The following is a 24574-nucleotide window of genomic DNA, read 5'->3' on the forward strand; positions in this document are numbered from 1 at the left end:
GACTAGCACTCTGGGGTCATTCAGGATCCCTCATTGAGAATGATGGTGTTCTCATCAAAAGGGGATCTGACCTGCACGGACTGATGATTTATTTCATTGGGAGATTGCATATGATGATTATTTTGGGTGACCATATTCTCAACTAAGCACTCATCTGAGTAGAAGGCTTCTAGAGGTAAGGGCCATAAATCAAGTGTTGTGCATTTTCCAGATGTGATTTTGTTCTCATAACCCCAGTCTGTGGTGCATTTCTTTCTTTTTTTTTTTTTTAAAGGTTTTATTTATTTATTTGACAGAGAGAGAGATCACAAGTAGAGAGGCAGGCAGAGAGAGAGGGGGATGCAGGCTCCCCGCTGAGCAGAGAACCCAATGTGGGGCTCGATCCCAGGACCCTGAGATCATGACCCGAGCCGAAGGCAGCGGCTTAACCCACTGAGCCACCCAGGTGCCCCTGTGGTGCATTTCTGGGAGACTTGAGTTCTGATCTTGCCTGGGTCTGCCACTGTCAGGGAGACACGGGACTTGGGTAAGGCTGTAGGTCTTTCACCTGCGTGTCTTCTTGAGTCACAAGAGAGGGCTCAGTTTCATAATTTCTACCTCTGACCTTCCCCCCACCCAAACCAAAGGTTGCCCCTATTTATTGCTGAACCAACAGAGAACAGCCATCCACCCTCCCGCATAAAACATGTCTATTGTTGAGGTAGGCGTGTACAGAGTGATAGGACGGGAGCACGTGACGTGCGTGCAGCGTGAGCACGTGACCTGCGTGCAGCGTGAGCACGTGCTGTCTCATACGCTGTCCCTTATAGACTCAGCTTGGCTTTTCTCCCATGTCTACTCTTGGAGCTGCACCAGATTTTCTCACTAGTTTTCATCCAAATGCCGTGAGACATGGGACGACTCTGCTTTTGCTCCCTGGCCAGGAAGCGCTTGATCCTCAAAGTCTGGTGAGAAGACATGGCCAGGAACAGTCAACCGCACACAGCACCATGGCGGAGAAACAGAGCGAGGAGCCGGGCCTTTGCCATTCTTAGTGTCTCATGATAGTGAGACTGAATTATTTGATTTAAATATGAATGCCACAGATGTAAATAGAAAACTTCTATCTACCGGCATGGCTGTTCTGAGGACAGACTGTACTCGTTAATGAGAAGGATAGAATCTGGGTGTCTTTAGCATTAGGCCTGGCATTGCCATCAATGTAGGATTTATCTTGATTATATTCTTAGTGACCTTGCAGTAAGTTAGCTAAGTGGTCTTCTAGATACCTGTTGTTTGTCTTGCATTAAACTTTTCATAATGGCTGCTTTTTTATTGGTTCTTGTTAGAGAAAAGAAAACCTTATCTCTGGTGTCCAGGCCTGTAACCACTCCTAAAAGGCAAAAACAAAGAAGTGCATTGTTAACTGTTGTGCCGGCTGGGTTGGCAGGCATTGTTTACTATGAACACCAAGGTTTGATGAACAGAGGTTATTCAGATTAACCTATTACAGATGCCTCCAGACCATTTTAAGGCAAAATGAAATGAATCACAGCATTTAATACTGTAGACCGCTCCTGAGTTACAGATAGCCGGCATCTAGTTGTAGATAAATAATTTTGAACTGTGAAGGCATTTTTGCTTAGAAACAGCAGTTCGAACAGTGGTTAGGTTTTCTGAATACAAAGGCCTGTTTCACCCACAATATAGCTGAAGTGGGACGCTTATAGAACTATGGAACCTAATTGTCATTGTAAGTAGATGGTTCACTTATAACTGAAATTCTGTGGGGGAAGTGGTGGCTTACAGACTCAGAATATTTGCTTTACAGACAGATTTTGATCTTCTAATATGTACCAGGAGCTATGCTGGGTGCTGGGACTATACAGATAAATGAAATACAGTCCCCTCCCTCAGTGACTGCAGGGTGGGGAAGAAACACAAAGGGATCATCACAGAACAACAGGGCTTAAAAAACATGAAGGAGGGGCCTGGGTTGGTAAAGTGTCGGCCTTCGGCTCAGGTCTTGATCTCCAGGTCCTGGGATCCAGCTCTGCGTGGGGCTCCTGTCTCAAGGAGGAATCTGCTTCTTCCTCTTCCTCTTCCTCTACTTCCCTCCCCCACCCCACCCATGCACGTGCTCTCTCTCGCAAATAAATAAATAAATAAAATCTTAAAAAAAAAAAAAAAAGACAGTATGAGATACAGTCAGGTATCCGCTATGCGTAAGGTAGTGAACACACAGGAGGACGCCTGATGGGGGCGGTCTGAGAGGACTCACACTGAGCTGACTCTAACGGAGGAATAGAAATTTATAAAATGAAAGGGGGGAGACGCAGGGCAGCATTCCAGGTAGAGGAGACAGCAGGAGTAAGAGCATGGGCTAAGAAACTGCAAGGATGTTGGTATCACTGGAATGAAGCGAGAAGTAGTGACCGACAAGCAAAAAGGAAGAGTAAGGACCCGACTGTGGTGATTCTTCACCATCATGTTCAGAAGCGTGGACTTCTCCTGTGACCGCCTGGACCTGAACTGGTCAGGTTTTTGCTTAAGAGAGACCACTCAGGCAGGGATTTGGAGAATTGATGTGAGGGTGCCGGGATGACAGATACATAATCAGGTGGTGGTGAAATGAGGAAGACCTGGCAGAGGTAATCAAGATAGACAGGAGCAGAAATAGTAGCTGAATATTTAGAAAGTAAGATAATCAGATCTGAGAATTCGATTTGAGGGATAAAGAACAGGGTGTTCAGACTTCTGCTTTTGTTGACTGAGAAGGGAATACAGAAAAAAAGGCAGTAAAAAATCTGTTTGAACAAGTGGAGATGACTTTGGAGATAGCTAACCTACCGTTGACCTAACTCTAAGTTATATCTACGTCTAGAGACCTGTGGTTATAGATTTGAGTGTCATTAGCATATGAGTGGTTGCTGAAACTCTAAAATAAACTGAAATTGGGACTTTAAAAAAAAAAAAACAACCTCTGTGGGTTTTTACCCGTATCCCAAAGTAGAATGTTCCTATGAAATCTTTTGTAGGCTGAAATGGAGTAAAGAAATGGTAACCATTAATTTTTATGGAGGTTTTTGAGCTTTCCTAGACACAAGAAATAATCTCCCTCAGGCATTTCTGATGCCTGAGGACACATCTTGCTACCGGATGCACACAATAAATCCAGAGAAAGCCCAGATGCTCATAGTTGCAAGCAATGGCAGGTTGACGCTGAGCGTTGCATGGGGAAAGGAGCTGGCAAGCCATTCTCCCTGCACGGACCCATGGCCACCATGAGGGCTGCTGTGCAACAAGGCTGATCACGATCTTCGCTTCTCACCTTTTTTTTGTAAAAGCGAAATCTTCGTATTTCTTTCAGTTAGAAAAAGCAGGTATTGCTTTTTTTATACGATCAAGGTTATTTTAAGGCATAAATAGTTATGATAAACTGAGGCTCTTAGCAAATGACTGTTGTCTTTGCTAAGGAAACAAAGCAAGTATATCTCACTCGTTCTTTGCACAATTTGTTACAACACAGCATCTTTTTTTGTTCAGGGTGAACAATGGAAAATGGTATAAAGAACATAAACGGGAGGTTTTCTCCCGGGAATGTACTTCCATATCAAATGTGAGGAGAGTGGTGCCCCTCGTATATTGAAGTAAAAGAATAGTTCTAGCTGTCCATATGAAGCCCGTGCTATTCATTGTTCAGAAATGAGCCTGATTGATATTCTGACTGGTTTTGTCCCTATTATTCAGGATGGTAGACAATTGTGTTTGTGTTTTCCTGTCGTCTTTATTGGTGCTGGTAAGAGTCATCTTGTGGCTTCATATATTTGTTGCAAATGTCCTGGGGTGGGGAGTACAAAGGAAATATAGTAAAGGATGATTGTGTATCTTTAGGCTGTTCTTTTATGAGGTGCCAATTAACTAAAATAAATTTAAACCTGTAGGGAGAAAATTGGTTCTATAGAAGGAGAAAGCAAATCCAAAGTACATGCAAAGCATCCTGAATGTAACTTCAGAATTAGCTAAATTTTGCTAAAATGCTGATTATTTCAAGAATAGTTTCTAAGTAATCACATTGTCACATGATCTCCCTGACTTTTGCCTTTAAAGTACAATTTAACCGAAACGAACCCTGAAGCCTTGATTTGTCTATCCGATTTTATTGCTGATAACTTAAATGCGAGGCATCCAACTCCTGCCATTTCTGCTGTTGCTATGGTAACAAAAGTGTGCAAACCCAGCAGTATCACTTTCTTTCACAGCTGGCATTTTGTGTTCACAGTAAGAGGAGTTTTAGTAAAGCGTAGTCCGTGTTAATTGGGATGTAAGTAGGTCAGAACAACTTTGGTATCCTCTCTCCGTTCTTTGAGGTTGTGCGTGGGTGTGGGTGCGTGTGCTTGAGCTGCAGTTGGCTTAATTTTTTTAAAGCATATACTTTCACTTAAAGTAATCACTATTAAAGTTAGTCTTTTGAAAATGAAGCATAGTATCTGTAAATGTGACTGGGTTTGGAACCTTGAGGATCAGGTGGAGCTCTGAGACTTGCCCCACACCTGGAGGCCCATGAGTATTTCAAGGACATGATTGATATGAAAATGCTTTGAAAATGTAAATGCATTTTAATGATGCTTATAATATTTATTTGTTGTTATCATTGTTATTTTGAAACAATCACATATCTTGTGACCTGAATATTTATTTACTTGTTCTGGGGGGGGGGGCATGTAATCCCAGTTAAGGGGTACGTATTTTAAAATGACTTCCTGTGTAATTCTGACTCTTAACTTGACTATGGCAACCCTCTCTGTGGATACTGCCAAGCCCTGGATTCCTTTCTTAGGTTGTACAAAAGAGCTTATAGCCTCTGCTCCCCTCAACCACGTCATTGCCTCTGCCCTCAACTCACGCTCTACGGGGGGACCCCACACTTAGAGCTTCCATAGGCTTCAAGTATCTTCTATAAAAGGTATTCCTTACAAACTTCGGTACCAGCTAGAATCCTCTTTTCTCTATCTCTGTAACCTCATTCCATTGTGGTGCTCACATTCTCTGTTTCTATAGATCATGACTGCACAAACTTCTGAGAGTTAGCTGGCAGTGATCGGAGACCAGCTTCCTGCTTTTCTCCCATTCAAAGGCTCATAATCTATTTTCATTTCTTATGTGAAGCAGCTATGCTCCCGCATCACATACTTTGTGTTTTTATCTTACAGATTTATTTTGAAAGGGTGTAAGCTCAAAATTTAGGAATTACAAATAATGTAGCAAAGGGTATGTAAGGTGGTTTATTTGATAATTTGATAATTTTTAAGTTTTATTAATTTAAGTAATCTTTGTACCCAGTGTGGGGCTTGAACTCATGACTCCAAGATCAGGAGTTGCATGCCCTTCTGACCGAGCCAACCAGACTCCCAAAGAATTTTTATATCCCGGAGAGTCTATTCTTACTAAGGCCTTCAACAGGATACTCTGATTCTGCCTTTACCTTCTTTCTGCTTATTTGGGTCTCATTTATGGTGTCTGTAAATGGGCAGAAGTTGTCTTTCCCATCTTTCATTCTATTGCACCTAAAGACCACCTCTTTCTTTTCAAGCTCTCTTAGCTTCTAGAACCCTAATGCTGTTTTCTTACCTTAGTTGCTCCTTCACAGGGTTTTTCATTGGCTTCGTTTTCCTCGAAGCACCTTTTATTTCTCTTAGCATTATTTATTTTTTTATTAAAAAATACTGTTTCCTGGGGCACCTGTGTAGCTCAGTGGGTTAAGCCTCTGTCTTTGGCTCAGGTCATGATCTCAGGGTCCTGGGGTAGAGCCCCACATTGGGCTCTCTGCTCAGCAGGGAGCCTGCTTTTTCCTCTCTTTCTCTCTCTCTCTGCCTGCCTCTCCGCCTACTTGTGATCTCCATCAAATAAAATAAAATCTTAAAAAAAAAAAACCTGTTTCTCTAATGTATACCAAAAAATACAAAGTCAAACATTATAGAAATATGTGTTATAGAACATTATAGTCTCTCCATATCCTTCTATCAGAGATTTGGCAAAATGGCAAAATCCATATTGTACTACCTATGAGAATTATGGGTAGGACAAAAGGTAATATATAATAGAATGATGTGAATTCTAGTCATGTAAAACCTTGTCTTTCCAAGTTCCTGCATCATTCTGTATGACTGATAAGCTTCACCATATCTCTCCACTGGTTCTCCCGTGCTAACTCTCCTACTGTCTCATTGACTCCAGCCACATTGACCTCTTCACTCCTTCTCCAGTTAGCCAGCCTGCTAGCTCACCAAGGCTTCTCCTCACTGCTTTACGCCATGGTCTTGCCCTTCTGCAAATCTCGTGGGAGCCCTCATCTACTCTCAGAGCGTTTACCAGACGGTGCTCAAGAACTTGCCGAATTCTGGTACTCCGATGACTTGTGCCAAAAGCAGAACCAACCGGAAACAACAAGCAAGCCTTCTGTTGGCTTTCCAGATTTTCTAGAATCATCAGCGCCTTATCCTGTGCTTCCTGATGCCCACTGTTCTCCCTAGCAGGTCTCCAGTTCACCAGGCAAGCTCCTGTCTCAAACCATTCAGTTTCCCCTTCCCTCTACCTAGATGGCTCTTCCCTTAGATTACAGCAGCTCATTACTCTGCTTTCTTCAGGGCTTATCCCAAAAGTTACCTTCTCAAAAGGAGGCATTCTCTGAGCCTTTTAAAATAGTGCTTATTACTCTTGAAAATGACAACCTCCCAGCAATGCATATCCCCATTCCTCGCTTTGTTTTTTGTCTTTATTATCGTCCTAATATACGATATATACGAAAGAGTATTTGGAATGTTATGTACCTTACAAAAGCACAACAGTTGAGAGCTTGTCACTTACCCCAGTAACTGGAACATTACTGATAGCTTGCTTCTGTTTATGCTTCCCTCCATCCCAACCTCCTGCCTCCTGAAGACGTTAACAAATATCCTAAGTTTTGAATCCATTATTCACTCCTTTTTTAAAAATAGGTTTATCCCATTAGTATGTGTGCCTGTACAGTATATTCTTTTTTTTTTTTTTTTTTTAAGATTTTATTTATTTATTTGACAGAGAGAGAGATCACAAGTAGGCAGAGAGGCAGGCAGACAGAGAGGAGGAAGCAGGCTCCCCGCGGAGCAGAGAGCCCGACGCGGGGCTCGATCCCAGGACCCCGAGATCATGACCCGAGCCGAAGGCAGCGGCCCAATCCACTGAGCTTGGTTTTTAAGATTTATGAAAATGGCATTCTGCTATATATAGTCTTCTAAACTTGCTTTTTAAACTCAACATTATGCTTCCAAGATTCAGACTTTTTTTTTACCTTTATTAGTAACTGCCAAATTTTCACTGCTATTTTAAAATTCATTGTGTGATTCTACCAAAATTATTTTCTCCATTTTTCTATTAGCTAGAAATTTGGGTTGTGTCCAGATTTTTTTGTGTGTGTGTGTTACAATCTATGCTGCTATGAACATTCTCTGGTGTGTCTAAAAATGGAATTACTCAGTCAAAGGGCATGTAATTGTTCAGGTTTGCAAGATGATGCCAAATTGCTTTCCAAAGAAGTTGTACCAATTATTCTCTTACCAACAATGTATTGGAATTCCCCCTGACCTGCTTCCTACTCAATAGTTCTTAATTTTTAACCCATATATTAGGTATAAAATGGTATCTCACTGTGATTTTAATTGCATTTCCCTCATGATCGATGAGGATGAGCATCTTCATATGCTTAGGAGTAAAATGTTTCTTCTTTTGTTAAATGCCTGTTCGGACATTTTGCTCATTTTTCTATTAGGTTGTTTTTATATTGACTTGTGGGAGTTCTTTATTCTGGACACAAAATTTTTGTTACTGATGTGTATTGCAAATACTTCTGGCAGTTTGTGCTTTGTCTTTTTATTTTCTTTATTTTTGATGGTTAAAAGTTATTTTTTAAATTTTTTAAAGATTTTATTTATTTGACAGAGATCACAAGTAAGCAGAGAGGCAGCAGAGAGAGAGGGGGAAGCAGGCTCCCCACTGAGCAGAGAGCCTGATGCGAGGCTCGATCCCAGGACCCCCGGGATCATGACCTGAGCCAAAGGCAGAGGCTTAACCCACTGAACCACCCAGGCACCCTGGAAGTTATTCATTTTTATTTTTATTTATTTATTTATTTTTTAGATTTTATTTATTTATTTGACAGAGAGAGATCACAAGTAGGCAGAGGCAGGCAGAGAGAGGGGGAAGCAGACTCTCCGCCAAGCAGAGAGCCTGATGTAGGTCCTGATCCCAGGACCCCGAGACCATGACCCAAGCTGAAAGCAGAGGCCTAACCCACTGAGCCACCCAGGCACCCTTGAAAGTAATTTTTTTTTTTTTTTTTTTTTTTAAGATTTATTTATTTGACAGATAGAGATTACAAGTAGGCAGAGAGAGAGAGAGGAGGAAGCAGGCTCCCAGCCAAGCAGAGAGCCCGATGCGGGGCTCGATCCCAGGACCCTGGGATCATGACCTGAGCTGAAGGCAGAGGCTTTAACCTGCTGAGCCACCCAGGCGCCCCGAAAGTAATTTTTAATAGCCAGATTTATCAGTCTTGTCTTTTATGATTTTTTTTTATCTTGTTTAAAGAATTCTTTCCTACATGAGGGTCAGAAAGATATTCTCTGCATTCTCCCTTACCCTCCACAGTTTTAAAGTTTTGTTTTTCATGTTTCAATCCTTAATCTGCCTGAAATTGTGTGTATGGTATGAGGTGAGCTTTCATTTTATTTATTTTTTCCCCACTTGGATGACCTGTTGTGCCAACACCATTTAGTAAATGGTTCCTCTTTTCTCCACTGACCTGAAGTTCCTCTTCTCCCAGTATCATGGTTCTGTTTGGGCTCTCCTTTCTATCCCATTGATCTATATGTCTGTCTCTCTCTCTCTACCAGTATAACACTGTCTTAGTTACTGGCTTTAAAATAAATTACGATGTCCTGTTTCCAGCCAGACGCTTCTCCTCATCCCCTACCTCTAGCACTTCATGACTATCTTGGCCAACCTTAGGTCTTTGCCCTTAGACATACATTTTATATTCTGTATTTTATTTATTTTTTTATTATTATTTTTTTAAATATTTTATTTATTTGACAGAGAGAAATCACAACTAGGCAGAGAGGCAGGCAGAGAGAGAGGAGGAAGCAGGCTCCCTGCGGAGCAGAGAGCCCGATGTGGGGCTCGATCCCAGGACCCTGGGATCATGACCCGAGCCGAAGGCAGAGGCTTTAACCCACTGAGCCACCCAGGTGCCCCTATATTCTGTATTTTAAAATCAGCTTTTCAAGTTTACACACACACACACACACACACACAACTTGGATGGAATTAGAATTGAAATTGCATTGGATTTACAGATAAGTATGGGGAAAATTGATGTCTTTATAGAGTCCGCTTATCTATAAGCTGGCCTCCTAATATACTTAGGACTTACTAATGTCATTTAAGAACAAGTTTCAAGATTTTCTGTATAAAAATCTTGTACCTCCTTTAGTGTATTTATTCTTAGGAACCTTATAGTTTCTTATTACTATAGACATACTGCCTTTCAAAAATTTTATTTCCTACCTTTTTTTTTTTAAAGATTTTATTTATTTATTTGATAGAGAACGCAAGTAGGCAGAGAGGCAGGCAGAGAGAGAGCAGGGGAAGCAGGCTCCCTGCCAAGCAGAGAGCCCGATGTGGGGCTCGACCCCAGGACCCTGGGACCATGACCTGAGCTGAAAGCAGAGCTTTAACCCACTGAGACACCCAGGCGCCCCGCCTACCTTTTTTTTTTTTTTCGCTGTTATATAGAAATACGGTTGGCTTTTTCATATTGTTCAGTTAGACCAACATCCTACTAAACTCTCTTACTATTGCTAATAATTTGTCTGTAAATACTTTGAATTTTTTATGTAAATAATTATATCATCTTCAAAGAATAATTTTGTTACTGCCTTTCCAATCCATATTCCTTTAATTAATGCTTTATAGCACTAGACTTACATTGCGATGTTGATTTTAGAAGTGGTAATGGTAGGTATCTCTGCATTAGTCCCGATTTTAAAGGGAATGGGAATGCTTCCCATGCTACTTCTTAGTTTTTGATATATTATCCATTATCAGGTTAAGGAGGTACTTTTCTAACCTAACTTGCTGAGAGATTTTTTATCATGAATGGGTGTTAAGTTTTGTCAAGTGTTTTTTGAGCCTCTATCAAGATAATTATATTATTTTTCTTTTTTAGTATGCTAATAGGGTGAAGGACATATATAGGTTTTCTCACATTAAGCCATCCAGGAATTCCTGTTAGTAGCTTTTGACTTAATAATATTTTGTTTCATATTTTTACATCTATACTCATGACTATTTTTGTATCTGTATTTATGAGGTTGGCCTGAAATTTTTCTTTCTCATACTTTGGGTTTTCTACCAAGATTATATTGGCCTTCTCGAATGTAATGGGAGCATTCCCTCTTTTTCTGTTCTCTGCAAATGTTGAATAGATTGAACAATCTGTTCATCGAAAATTTGGAGAACTTGCTTTTGTGATGATTTGAGGTCCAGTGTTTTCTTGGTAGGAAGATTTTTAACTTTAAATTTATTTAGCACGTATTGGTTTCTTAAGCTTTTATAATTCATTTTGAGTCAATTTGTTGGTTACATTTTCTTCATTTGGTCTCTTTTGTACACATTTTAAAATTAATCGATATAAAGTTCTTTGTGGGGTTCTTTTATCCTTCTAACCTCCATTGGACCTGTTTTTATGGCAACTCCTGTAATTTGTAATGTTTATTTGTACCTTCTCTTGCATCGTTGTCCTAGAGGCTTCATAAATACTGTCTTGTTCATAGATTTCTGCCCTTACCATTATCTTTTTACTTCTACTTACTTTTGGTTTATTTTAGTACTTTTCGTAACCTCCTTGATAGTCTAAAAAGCAGTTTGTCTATCTTTCCCTACTAGATTTGAAAGCTCTTTGAAATTAAGAGCTTCATGTTTTATTTTTCTTTCTTCCCAGAAAGTCTGCAGTATGGTGTTTTATCTATAATGGATTGTTGATAAGTTGTTGTCAAACTTGAACCTTGTGGGTTTGGGTTTCATCTAGTGCTATTTTCTCTTTTGGCTGTGATAAACTACTTTTGTCTCATGTCGTCTTCAGTCATCATACTCCAGTGACAATGATTTTGCAATCCAAACCTTCCTATTTCCATTCCCCTGGCTAGTGGGACTTAGGCATCTCACATTGTTTCCCCCTCCCTAACCAGGACCTCTCATAACTTTTCCATAATAAAGGCACCATCCTTCTAGTTGCAGAAACTCAAAACCTTGCTGAAATTTTTTTTTTATCACCCTTTGTCTTACTCTTCTGACTTCAACTAGATGCAAAGTCCTGCTAATTTCTTCTTTACAGTGTTACTCCTCAGCTCCATACCCCCCACTCCGTTTCAGCCGAGAAGACCTTAGACAGAGCCTAGTTCTGATAATGCCCCTTTTCCTATCACCTCACGCCTGTCACATAAGGTCGGATTACTTCACCTGGCATTTAAGACTGTCCCAAGTCTAGGTTCACTTTACTACCCTCAACACGAGTCCTCTGGTTTCTGTCCAGAGTTCTGTCCAGGTTACTGTCTCCTAAGCCTACCTCATTCATAGCCTTCTTCACCTTCTGTCATTCTCTTACCCTTCTACTCTACCATCCTAGTTCCTGTTCATTTTTCAGGATCTGGATAATGGAAAACACCCTTGCCCTCACCCACAATGAATATTTCCCTCAACAATGGAAACTCTGGTTAATCACTTCCGACTTTGAGCTGGTTTTTTTTTTTTTTTTTTTAAGTGCTTATTGTTTTCATTGAAACTTTGAAAAGAGCCAGCAAATTGGAGGGGATTTAAAGTAATCTGGTTTAACCTCTAACCCAAGACCTCACTTCTTTCTGTAACTCATAAATGACATTAGCTTTTAAGATACAGAGCTGTTTTTTCTTTCTACTTATGTAATGAGCATTTGGAGGTTAGAAATTTGGTTCATCATTGCACTTGTGTTCTTTTAATTGTTAATATGTTTTTTTTCTCCCTAGAAGACGCTAAAAATATATTCATTGATTGAATGAATGAATCATAAATTTTCTTCCTAAGTAGTTTACAGAGGAGACTGACTTGCCCAAAAGCCTGTTTCCACAGTTCCTCTGTTTCCAAAGATTTACAAATGAGGATGACTTAAAAAACAGTGGATACATTTGCAGCTCATTCTTTTCTTTATATAGCTCTGTATTAGTCCTGGTTTTTATTTTCCTACATCTTGAAATTCTATTTGGAATTTCTCACTTTGCATATGGATTTTAATGGAGTCTCGTGAATGTTGATCATGCTTTTCTATAGTAGTTTAGAAATATTGAGCAAGGAATATTCCATTTGAATCATTTAAATGAAGGCAGTGATGTTGTGGGTGGAAATTTTACATAAAAATTTTCAACCACAAAAACTCTTCGTTATGGACAGCAAGTGGACTTTTTATAATATGTGCAGGTTTTTAAAAAAATTATTGTTACTTCCATGGAGTAAACAGAAATGATAGCTTCAATTTCTTTATAATTATAATTTTGAAAATAAGATGTTTTCAAAGCAGCGATGTTTATAGAAGTTTAGTGCTAACTTCAAGTATGTCAAATGCTTTTATATAGAGGGTACTTAATATTCTCTTATGGTTTCAATGCAAATATAGAAATGATATTTTCATATTTTAAGAACTTCTTTCCATTTTAGAGCATGTCAAAAGAATAAACATAGTAATTTGAATGCTCTATTTTTATTTCTAGAAACCAGCAAATATCCTAGTAATGGGAGAAGGTCCTGAAAGGGGGAGAGTCAAAATAGGTAGGTAATTATTTCTAAAATAATTTGTTAAGAAACTGAAGTGGCTGCAAAGGTGGTATCGCCTTTTTAAGACTCTTATTTAAGTAGCTAATTTTCAGTGACTTCCTCATCATATTTTTAGGCAATATGTTGGGGAGTGTAGATCAATAGTTATAAAACTCCTTAGGTTTATTCCCCAAAGAAGGTTCTGTGATTCTAAGCTCAGTCAAGCAAGCCCACCAAAACTTCATTCCCGTACAGTACCTAAGCTTGTGTTTATGCTGTGATTACTGTCCTGCACATGACCCTAAGCATAATCTGCTAAGTCTTGCTTTTGTCTCACCTTCACCAGTGCTCTTTTCCCGAATGCCTCTCTGCTACCTGACCTAATACACACATCTTCCCAGGTACCTGTCCCCTGCCCCCTGCATGCCTGGGGCAGGTACAACATATTTTTTTCCAAATGAATACATATCTTTATAGACTCTTTTACTTGGTGGTGGTCTTAGGTTAAGGCACCAGCAGGAATCCTATCTATATATTAAAATTTCCTTTGCAACCCTGAAGGTTGTTCTAAAAGAAATTGGCATCATTCATACCCATGACATATTGGGGAAAAAAATGAGCTATAGAAATGCTTTATTCTGATTTTTTTTTTGTTATAGAAATTACATTTGTTAAATGTTCAATGGTTTTTAGAATTTTAAAAGAAATTTTGTTTCATCAACCTGCTTTCTTTGCTGTTCGAATATATCATAGTAGGGGTGATGTGAGATTGTGCTGACTTGACCTGCTACCTGTCTGTCCATCCTGTCCTACTGCAACTGCCTGCCTGCTCCTTGGTTTTCTGCTTCTTCAAATTAGTTTGCTAGCCCAGTTTCAGAAAAAGCTGTTTTATACCAACTTCCCTTTCTTCATACCTCTACTCTGAGTTTACTGAGATTCAGAATCCTAAAAAAATACTGTCTGTGGTCACTAAGAACCAAGTAGCTGCTTTCCTTCCCTTCCCCCCTTCCCCCCACTGCCACCGCCTTTCCACCACTTCTCACTTGCTCCTGTCTCGTGCTCACACTTTTTTCTCGTAGGCACTCGAGTCCCTACCTTTTGCTAGACATTGGTGGAAGGGAAAGGGTACTGATGGGTAGCCTTCCCTGTGAGGGACAGTGACGTAGACAGTTCACCGTCCAGTGGTAAACGCCATCACATGTTACCTCACTGACTTTACTCTACCCCCTGCCCGGTGGATGTGAGCGAGGAGGGGAGCTGGCTTTAGAGAGGTTGCAGCTTACACAGCCTCTCGGAGAACTTAAATTCCACGTCTGGTGTCTCTTTCCCTACCAGCGCTGCTGCCCGGCCATATCAAAGATGTCTGCTGTACCCTCACCAACCACGTTCTGTCAGCACCGTGCTGCCTTTGAAAGGGTCTCCAACAGAGTGACTCTCCCCTCCTGAGTGCAGGCTGGTGACCTCCCCTTCCCACCCCCAGGTTCTAAATATCTTCCGGCTGTAGTTAAGTTCTCACACTGCTGTGTCTCCACTCTCCACTTCCCAGGTTTCTCTTCATCACCTTTCAACATTGATAACCCTATTCCCAATGCTAGAATAAATCTTCTCATATCCACTGTGTCTTCTCTACCATGTGTTCATTTTTCTCCCCCTTGTTCCTCTACTTCTAGAACACACAGTGTTAACCCACGGGTTCCACTCACCCTAATTTGTTATAATCTGTCCTCTAATTCCTTCCCTCTGTCGAAACTGCTCTCCCAACAGTCACCTATGACCTCTGTCTCACCAGAGCCGGTGGCCCATAGTGAGTCACCATTTTCCTGTCTTGCCTTAGTCATTCCTTCCTCTGACTAGTCTGGCTTCATTCAGGACTGTCTTTTCCCTTGATCTGTGGCATCACAGAATTCTATTTTTCTATTTGTTCTTTTTGCTCTTTCTTCTGCATTTTATTCACTATTGGTTTTTACTCCTATTAGCCTTTGTTTCAAGATCCCCTAGGCACTGGCTTGGGGCATGGCCTCTCTCTACAATTACTTCTTTAAGGAACTGCTAAGTTGTGCCCTTAAAATCATGGATTCTCTAAAAAATCATTTTACAATCTGAATCTCAGATTCTCTTCTCTCACCGTAGCGGAAATCCTTACTTTGATTTTTTCTTTACTTTTTGTTGCTGGCAACCTCTCCTCCATTGTTTCAAACCAAATTCATCATCACCATCTCGTATTCTCCCTTGTTTGTATCAGTTGTCTCGTTTATCCTCATCCACTGCACTTGTCTTCTCACCACTTCCAGGGATCTCTAGTTCTCCGCAGCATAAATTCTGTTCTCCAGCCAGGCCCATCAGTTGCCCTCCTGTTAAGAGTTTTAGGATTGTAATTCTATCCAAGATTAGGGATAAAGTCAGAGTTAAAAGTAAGCAATAAGCAATGTCAACAGTCCAGTCAACAATCTGGTTGACTTAATTGTTTCTAAATTTTATTTAGAAATGGATGCCTATGCTTAACATTTTAATATAGTCCTTTTTTGAAAAGGACTTGAAAAGAAAAGTACAAATGGAAAATGCGTCGGGCCCTTTGCTGCACCTGAGCTGCCCCCTGCCCCAGCAGCCTAAAGACTTCAGGCCTCACCTGAAATGCTTGCTCGCTCCCTTTACTCTTCACAGTGGCTCACCCTTCAGAAATATAGCTCAAGTCCCACGTTTAATGTAGTCCAGCGCTGCAGAGGTTTGCCAAACACTGTTCCAGTTAAAGCCAGGAAGGAGACAAGAGCCCTCCCCTCAAAGGACATCGAGTCTAGTAGAAGCCACAGCAACTTGCCTTTAGCTTTACAGCCCTTACCCTTTTTTGTTTTTATCTACTCCGTGTATTTGTCACCTCAGCCTCCTGTAAGTCCCTTAGTGGTAGACACTGCCTTTTCCTGTTTTTCTCAGTCATTTGATACTATCTAATTAGCACTCACACCAGAATGTTATTTCTGCAGTCCATTGAATTGGACAGTTTCACTCATATCTAATTTTAGGAAAACAACTGTTAGTAATGTTTGGGCTGGTTACTTATGTCTAAAGTACTTATTATTATTATTTTTTAAAGATTTTATTTATTTGATACACAGAGAGAGATCACAAGTAGGCAGGGAAGCAGGCAGAGAGAGGAAGGGAAGCAGACTCCCTGCAGAGCAGAGAGCCCCATGCGGGGCTTGATCCCAGGACCCTGAGACCATGACCTGAGCCGAAGACAGAGGCTTAACCCACTGAGCCACCCAGGTGCCCCTAAAGTAATTATTTGAAAGGGTTTGAAACTCCTTTAAAGTTCAAATGATAAACAAAAATTATTTTTGAAAAATGCTTATTGTTTCCTTTGGACTTAGTTTCATCTGACAGAGAATCGATGAGGTTTATATAAAACTAAGAAGGTAGAGAATAAGGGGAGAAATACAGCTTTAACTTAAAAATACATGCTTTTCATATAACTTTGTCATCAGTAACAATCAGCATCTATTAAATACATAAAGCGGTGCTTTAAGTAGGCATAATATTGGTAGGATGATTTTGAATGTTTTTGTTTGCTCTAGGGCAATTTAGTTAAGAAAGAGCAGGCATAGCACAGTCTTCCTTGGATAGCTTTCTGTTTTATGACCTGTGTTCTCCAGAGCATTCTCAGAAAGCCTTGTAAACTATTCCAACTCCAAAAAAACAAAGTCACTGTAAGTTAAAATTGTAATGTATATCATAACATGTTAGTTTTAGATTAAATGATTCTGTATAGTTGAAACCTTAATGTGCTATTACAGAATGTACATTATTCCTTATGCAATCAAAATATACTGTGCGTATTATGTATTTCAAATGATAGAGGTCTTTTATTCTCATGGTTTTACCTTTGTGACATGGGCGTGTCTGTTGGATGTCAGATCAATGATTAAGAATACAGCTGCTAAATTATAACATGGTTTGAGTACATTTTTTCTGTCTATCCCTGTGACCTGGGGCAAGTCATTTCACTGCCATGGGCTTTCGATTCTTCATCTCAGAGGTGGTGAACAAAATACTTAACTGAGCCAGCATTCGTATGAGGATCTGATGAAGTGATAGATGATATGTGTGAAAACCATCTGTAAACTCTAAAGTGCTTGATAGATCAAAGGTATTTGTTCTTTATGAAATCTTAAGAAAATTAGATAGTCTCCAGGAACTTATTATAGTAATAACTATTCTTTTGACTACTTGTGTACATCTCTAATCTAAATCAGTTAGCTTTGATATAGACCTTTGTTAAATCCTGAATTATAACAAATTATGTCTTACATATTCTATGGAATGTTCTTGGAAACATGTTTATGATGTGCTGGTAATTATACAGCAGTGACTCTCTGAGGTTAAAAAGCCCCAGTTTGTAGCATTTGCTGTTTTTCAGGATGCAGATATTCCATCATAGCCAATTTCCAGTCACCAGCATGACATCAGTGAATTCAGAATTGGGAAGAAATGTGTGTAAATTGGCTCTCATGTGTCCATGAGACAACTCCAGCTCACACCAAACTAAGATACAGTCAGTCTTTAGATGCACAGACGTACAGGGGTCATAATTAATCCTGGAAACTTATAGACTATTTCGATTTTATAAAACAATTTAAGATTATTGCAATGTTTCTGAAAGCCAGGGGTCTGAAGTCAGACTTGGATTCTCATCATGACTCTGTGTCGTTTACTAGTTCTATGACCTTGGGCAAGTCAGACTATCTTTAAGCCTAAGTTTCCTTATCAGTAAAATAGGCACAGTAGTAATATCTACCTCCAAAGGGGGGATCTGGTGCCTGGTGCAGACCCCTGGTTGAAAAGGGAGGAAAAGGATTGCTTTATAAGGCTAGTGGCTATTGCCCTCAACCTTGCATGGTTCTAGTAGCATGCCAAACTGAGTTTTATCTTAATTTGTTTCATTTTTTTAGCTGACATGGGTTTTGCCAGATTATTCAATTCTCCTCTAAAGCCACTGGCAGATTTGGATCCAGTAGTTGTGACTTTTTGGTATCGGGCTCCTGAACTTCTGCTTGGTGCAAGGCATTATACCAAGGCCATTGGTAAGTTAGTCTAAAATGATGTACTGTCGTAGCATCGAATTATCATGAACTCCAAATGGTATAATAATAACGAAGCTGCTTTGTAAAAACCACTTTTATACTACTTTCAAAAGTCCTGTTGTCTTCTGTATTCCTATATTCTGGTAGATTAGGATTTTTAACTTTATAGGAGAAACGGTTCTTTAAAAAGAAGAAAGCATTTTTTGTTAGGAATAGAGTTATCTGATCCTGTTGCGTTGCTATGGAGATGATAACGCGCTAATTTTATTTTGCACTTACCTACCATTGATCAGAAGAACTGGAGAGAGGTTTAGAATTGTTTTCTCCACAGAAGGAAAAACAGAAACCAAGCAGAGTGTGGTGTGGAAGAGAACCCCTTCTATCTGGGGAAAAGTCAGTCAGTCAGTCCTTCCCTCAACAAGAAATAATGTGACTAATTTTTCTCTCCTGCCATTACCGTTATCAGAATGGCGGTTTCCCCGTTACAGCAGGAAATAGAGTCTGGGTGCATTAGCTGTGCTCAGCATCTTGCCATTTCACTAAGTGAAAAAATGGTAGGTAAGAAAACCTGTTACAAACCCTCTCTCTGTAGGATTTAAAGTCTGCTCCCGAACAGAGACAGCAGGGATTTTGCTACCTAATCACTCCACTGTCCGCGGGAGGGCCCAGCTAAGAACTGGGGGACGTCAGGAAGAGAGAGCTCTCCTCAAACCTCAAGATTTCTTTAAATGAGGTTAAAAAGAGAGGACAGAGAAGGGCAGATAATTCTCTCACTGTGATGGGCGAGTTCTATAAGGTACCAAAATCTGCCAGGTTGTATTTCTTGAAATTTCCCTTTTGTTGAATTTTCCATTTACTGGTATTAGACTAGTATCATTTTTTACTACGTTTAGCTGCTTTGGTTAAGTTCTATTGAATTAAGGCACTATAAAAGTATAAAATTATGAAAAATAGATGAGCACAAGCCTCTCTCTGTTAAATTTACAAAAAGCCTGATGGCATGCAAAGAACGACAAAGGTAGTTCCTACATTTGAAAAGATTAGACCGATAATTAACCTATTTGTGGGCAAAAGGAGTAACAAAGGTTAAACTATAGTGATGGCTTTGTTCATCAGGAGATTTGATTTCTGCAGAATTCTGACGCCCAGCACGTGTTTATCCTTTGTCCAAAGATGGAGATGCCAGGACGGTGCTCGCATTTTGTTATACTTTATGAACATTGCTGAAAGATTTTATTAGATTCGTGAAAAAGCCTATGAGTGTTTGACAGTAGGGGAGTGTGAGACTGACTCTCAACCCTTCTGTGAGCAGCTGAGCCCCGAGTAAGGCTCATTCGGAGGCCGCCAAGGCCATGCTCTTGGTGTTGGGCCGGCCCATGGCAGCTGTCTGTGAAGGCTGCAGGAGGGAGAACCACACAAGCAGAGGCAAGGAATGGAGTACTCTCAAATGAGGGCTTAAAATCAGAACCTGACTCTGCTTACATTCTAGTGAGTGATTTTCGCTGGGGAGCTGTATCTTTGCAACTTTTATTTATTTTTTTTTAAGATTTTATTTATTTATTTGACAGACAGAGATCACAAGTAGGCAGAGAGGCAGGCAGAGAGAGAGAGGAAGGGAAGCAGGCTCCCTGCTGAGCAGAGAGCCTGATGCGGAGCTCGATCCCAGGACCCTGGGATCATGACCTGAGCCGAACGCAGAGGCTTTAACCCACTGAGCCACCCACGTGCCCCTCTTTGCGACTTTTAGAATTATGTCTGTATTTTCTGTTATATCTCTCAGTCATGAACAGTGAAGTTTCTTAGACAATCTCGGAAGGCACCAAGGGGACAGGAAGAGACTGAAAATATGCCAGAGAAAGGGAGTATTAGCTGGGAAGTAACAGGCGGTGCCTCAGAGCAGACCAGATGATGAGATAACCCAGGACACAAGGCAGGGAGTAGAGGACATGGTAACAGCAGAAATCCACAGGCGCTGGGCTCCTACCAAGCTCCATACAGTCTATAGCCAGAAGGGAGATTTCCAGTAAAAGAGGCACATTCTGCCAGAACCTTCCATTGAACTAAATGACTCCCCACCAAAGTCTGTCCTACTTTCAGAGATTCTTATAGAGCAAACCCGTGGTAGTAAGTCCCATTTTTGATACGTGCCATTATATGATTCTGTGTATGTGGTCCCTATACTTTGTCCACACTTTGAGAAGCACAGTTCTATGAATATTTTCTGATTAACTGTTCTACTGTTGAAATAAAACTAGATGTTTTGGGGGGGAAATAAAGATAATTGGGTATGAATTGGAAATCAGCTGTATTTCCTGTTTCCTCAGAGCAAGGACAATCGAAATTGAATTTAAACCAGTTTGCAACTTACAGATAAAGATTAAAAATGTAATCACTAACTTCCAATTTTAGTCAAGTTGCTATTATCCGTTCTGGATAGAAATTAGGGAAAAGATACAGAAAAAAAAAATCCCCAAATCAGTTATTTTTAGACTTCAAAGATAGTCATAGCAGACATTATAAATATAATAAATATGTACACATTCACTTGTTCTTACTCTCCTCCATACCTGGTTCATGTCAGAAAGGAGTATTATTTCTAGCCAGAGACTATAAGAGTTGATGATTTGATATCAGTGAAGTTTTATAGAGCAACATTTAGAGGAGGAGGGAAGTGACAACAATTGTGTGTGTGTGCGTGTGCGTGCGTTGTGTGTGTGTAGAGGAGGGAGGAACAAGTCATTGACAAAGGAAGGGGAGTTGAGAAATGGTATAAATGATACAAGAGCCAGATGACCATTTAAAATTAGAGGCTAATATGAAGCAAGAAACCCTAGAACTCAACATTACCTGCTACCCTGAGGTTCCTTCTCTTAGCAGTTCTCAGGGGAATCTAGATCCTGGCTTCCGTCCTTTAAATGAAGGCAAACCAGGAACTGGCATGACCAGGAATATGCAGTACCAGTCCCAGTTGACTGCATAGCAGAGGCAGCCAGCAGGAAGAGAGATGGGACTGTGTCAGAAGCAGCTACCTCAGGGGCAAGAGTGACAACAACACGATGTGGGAGAGAGAGACCAATTTAAAAGTAGACACTGAAGAGTACTATTACCCTACTGTCATGATGGATATTTAGGAGGACTCTTCTGAGTCATTAAGAAAGATTAAATTACATTTTGTAGCCTCTTAAGATGGCAGGTAATGGTGTAATAAAAAGCGATTATTGAAGGGGTATGTTTCCATTATCCAGAAGTCTACCGTACATGAAAGGAAGCCGCTCCTGAATGGAGTCAGCTATGTAAGACATTACTGTATGGGTTTTTTTTCCCCCCATTTGGCAATTTGTTTTATGAAATAGCTTACCAACTTTAATTCTAGCTAATGGACATGATCAGACTTTTTCTTATTTAGCTTCTCTACAGAATGTGATTCCCACATTTAGTAGGCTACTGAACACTGTGCTTTTCTATCCTATACCGTGGTCTGTGCATTTAAAAAAATATTAAATAGCATTTATTTAAGTGGGCAAGTATGAATTATATATCTACAGAAATTAATTCGCTTGTATATTTGGCAAAACTTTGTGAATGTAATATTATAGTCAGAATTGAAATTACAGTTTTCAACGTGTAAAATCCAAATAGAATAATCTGTAACTGGTGATTTAAAATAGTTAAACTTTTAAAGATGCCTAACTTTGTCCTGGAGGGTTGGAGGGTTGGAGCAGTTTAATCCAAGTGAATATATTCAAATAAAATCGATCTCTATGGGTGTCATGTTGTATCTGGAGATACTTGTGTTTATCAGCTTCTAGATCTTACAATTTGTTGAAAATGTTGAAGTTGGTAGTCTTTCATACAAAAGTTGAGTTTTTCCAAATCATTTTTTATGGTCTGTACTGTCTACTCACAAATCAGAAATTATGCTCTATCATTATTCATTTGATTGTTCTAAAGGAATATATTTTTAAGAAGGAATATATCACTAAACCTGATGCTGATATTGTTTTAGTCTATCAGGTCATGAGTATTTAACCCTGCATTAGATGATCGGCTGAATGCTTTAGTGACTACATTATTAATAGTTGTTAGAAAGGCTTTTGCCTAAATGTAAATTCATGTAAGTGTAAATTGAGTTTCCCAAGTATATCTTCTTTAGGAGATTTATAAGTAAATGTTTTTTATTTGGCTTTTAATCTGTTATGTGATGATACAGCTATTTCATGTCATATATATATGTATATATATATTTAATATAGTTGTCAAACTTTGTATATTCCATCACTGAAAAGTATTTTTATATGTAGGTTGTGATTATACTCAGGAATTATATAACCCAAGAAATATAACAAATGTTTTCCTGCCTTCATAGATATATGGGCAATAGGTTGCATATTTGCTGAATTGTTGACTTCAGAACCTATTTTTCACTGTCGTCAGGAAGATATAAAAACAAGCAATCCCTTTCATCATGATCAACTAGATCGGATATTTAGTGTCATGGGGTTTCCTGCAGGTAATTTATTTTTCTTTTCAAAATAATATTGGAGTCATATTTCAAAACTAACTCCTTTTCAAAAGCATATTTTGAGTATTTTTATGTATATTTTTAAGCTCAAATAAGTAGATTGTTTTATGTAAGTAACCTTATGTTCTATAATAATATTTGATTTTTTTTTGTAAGATAAAGATTGGGAAGATATTAGAAAGATGCCGGAATACCCCACACTTCAGAAAGACTTTAGAAGAACAACGTAAGTAATTTGATATTAAATATAAGTAGTAACTTCAGTGGGAATATTTAAATTAATCCTTTTAAAAACCAGATATAGATTAGCATTTAAACCAGAAATTTAGATTTTAATATATTAATTATGCTTTTGATTGAAAGATGATGTCCCAGATGTTACAAATGTACATGTCAGGCTTAGGCTGTAGTATTTTACAAACCTTTAAGAATTTTAAGGATCAATATAGTGTTTAAACAACTCTCCTATTTTAGCATAATGAGGGTAGAGTTCAAGGCTGCAACTGTGATTTTTATCTTTATCCGAATAACGACTAGTGACCGAAATGCTGGGTGAGGCAACCAGGAAGGATAGCAGAAGGACGAACGCATGGCCCAGAAGCTAAGTAGAACACACTGGTGTATACTGAGCGGAAACAAGAGAATAAAGGTGACAGCATGAGAGGAGTTTGCTATCAATGTACATGCCTAGAGGAAAAGGCGAAAGAGGTTCTCTGAACTGAACAGAAGATTTCAGGTCAGGATGGCTTGGAGGAACAAAAGCAGACCTGATAAAGCAAAGCAGGAAATGGCAGTCCTCATTTTTGGCAGTTCTTGTACACGGTCCCGGTGGGGTGTTTTTCCTCTATCTGTCTCCTAAAGATAACACGTGTGTTGCTCAAGGTTCTTTCTTGGGCTCTCTTCTCACTCTGGATGTTTTCCTCAGGCAGTTTCTCCGATTTTATTGGCCACAATTTACCATTGATTATGCTGATAACTCCCAGTTTATGCATCCGAGTCAGATCTCTTTTCCAAGTTTCAGACCCACTTGTCTAATTGCCTTATGGAATCCCAACTTGAATGTTCCATAAATACTTCAGTTACATGTCCAAAATTGAACTCATCCTCTGTCCTCCCACACTGTCCTCCCGCTGTATTTCCTATCTTAGGAAATGACTCCATGATTCACCCAGTTGTTCAAGCGGAAGACCTGAGATATCCCTGATCCTTCTCTTATCCCATTCTCTCCCAATCGACCTTGCAGGGTAGAAACAGTTATTAAGTCTAGTCAGTTCTTTGTATTTCTCTCCATCTACTCTGCTGCTATTACAGTCCAGACCACCCCCGTCTCTCACTTAGGATCCTGCTGTGGCCTTCCAAGTGGTATTTCTACCTCCAGTCTTTATTCCAGCTCACTGTCTACACTGCAGTCATTGCCAAAAGCAAATTGGATCGTGTTGGTCTCCTAGTTGCTCTTAATTCACCGCTGCTCTCTGTTCTTAAGGATCGCTTATAGAGATGTGGCTTCTACATCACCAAATTCATCTACTAAACCACTGTCCACTTTGTATTCTGTAACCTGGACATCATTAATTTCTTTAAGAATCTGAAAAACCCAGAGCTTTTTTTTGACCTCTGGGCTTTTATACATGCTCTTCCTTCAGTCTAGGATGTTCTTTCCTCCCACTCATTTTAACACTTCAGATTAATTCCTGTTTTTCCTTTCTCCTTATCCTTTGGGTCTTGGCTCAGGCATCGCTTGCCTGCGGAGGTCTCCCTTGACCTTCTGTGTCTGAGTTAGGTACTCCCCCAGCGTCCTTGCTGCTTCTCTCAGCACTGATGACTTGGCCCTACAGTTTGCTTTTCAATGCTCACCTGCCTTTCCCTCTAGATGGTGTGGGTTGTGTCTTCTCTAAACGCTGTTATATGTATCCCCAGGGCCTGGCACATAGTTCATGCTCATTAGTTACTTGTCAAATGGGTATTAATGGAAGTGGCACAAGTAATTGAAGACACGCTAATAGCATCAAAGATGGGGAAAATTAATGTAAGCACTTAACATTTATCTTAGTATTTAAAGACCAAAGGAAAATTTTCACATAAAATGATAGTGTTTACAGTAACCAGAAATAAAAGGAGAGAA

General features: G+C 39.7%; 1 protein-coding gene across 4 annotated transcripts in view; it reads left to right on the plus strand.

Moving 5' to 3' along the window:
• Positions 1 to 24574, plus strand: part of CDK19 (cyclin dependent kinase 19) — a 172505-nt gene that overhangs the window by 133845 nt on the left and 14086 nt on the right. For all 4 annotated transcript variants that reach the window (XM_046005666.1, XM_046005667.1, XM_046005668.1 and 1 more), the window contains 4 exons: positions 12813 to 12870; positions 17799 to 17930; positions 22297 to 22440; positions 22609 to 22678. In XM_046005666.1, coding sequence (XP_045861622.1) covers positions 12813 to 12870; positions 17799 to 17930; positions 22297 to 22440; positions 22609 to 22678 — 404 coding nt within the window. The remainder of the gene's footprint in view (positions 1 to 12812; positions 12871 to 17798; positions 17931 to 22296; positions 22441 to 22608; positions 22679 to 24574) is intronic.

Source organism: Meles meles, chromosome 5, assembly GCF_922984935.1.
Source record: "Meles meles chromosome 5, mMelMel3.1 paternal haplotype, whole genome shotgun sequence".
Classification (NCBI taxonomy): Eukaryota; Metazoa; Chordata; class Mammalia; order Carnivora; family Mustelidae; genus Meles; species Meles meles.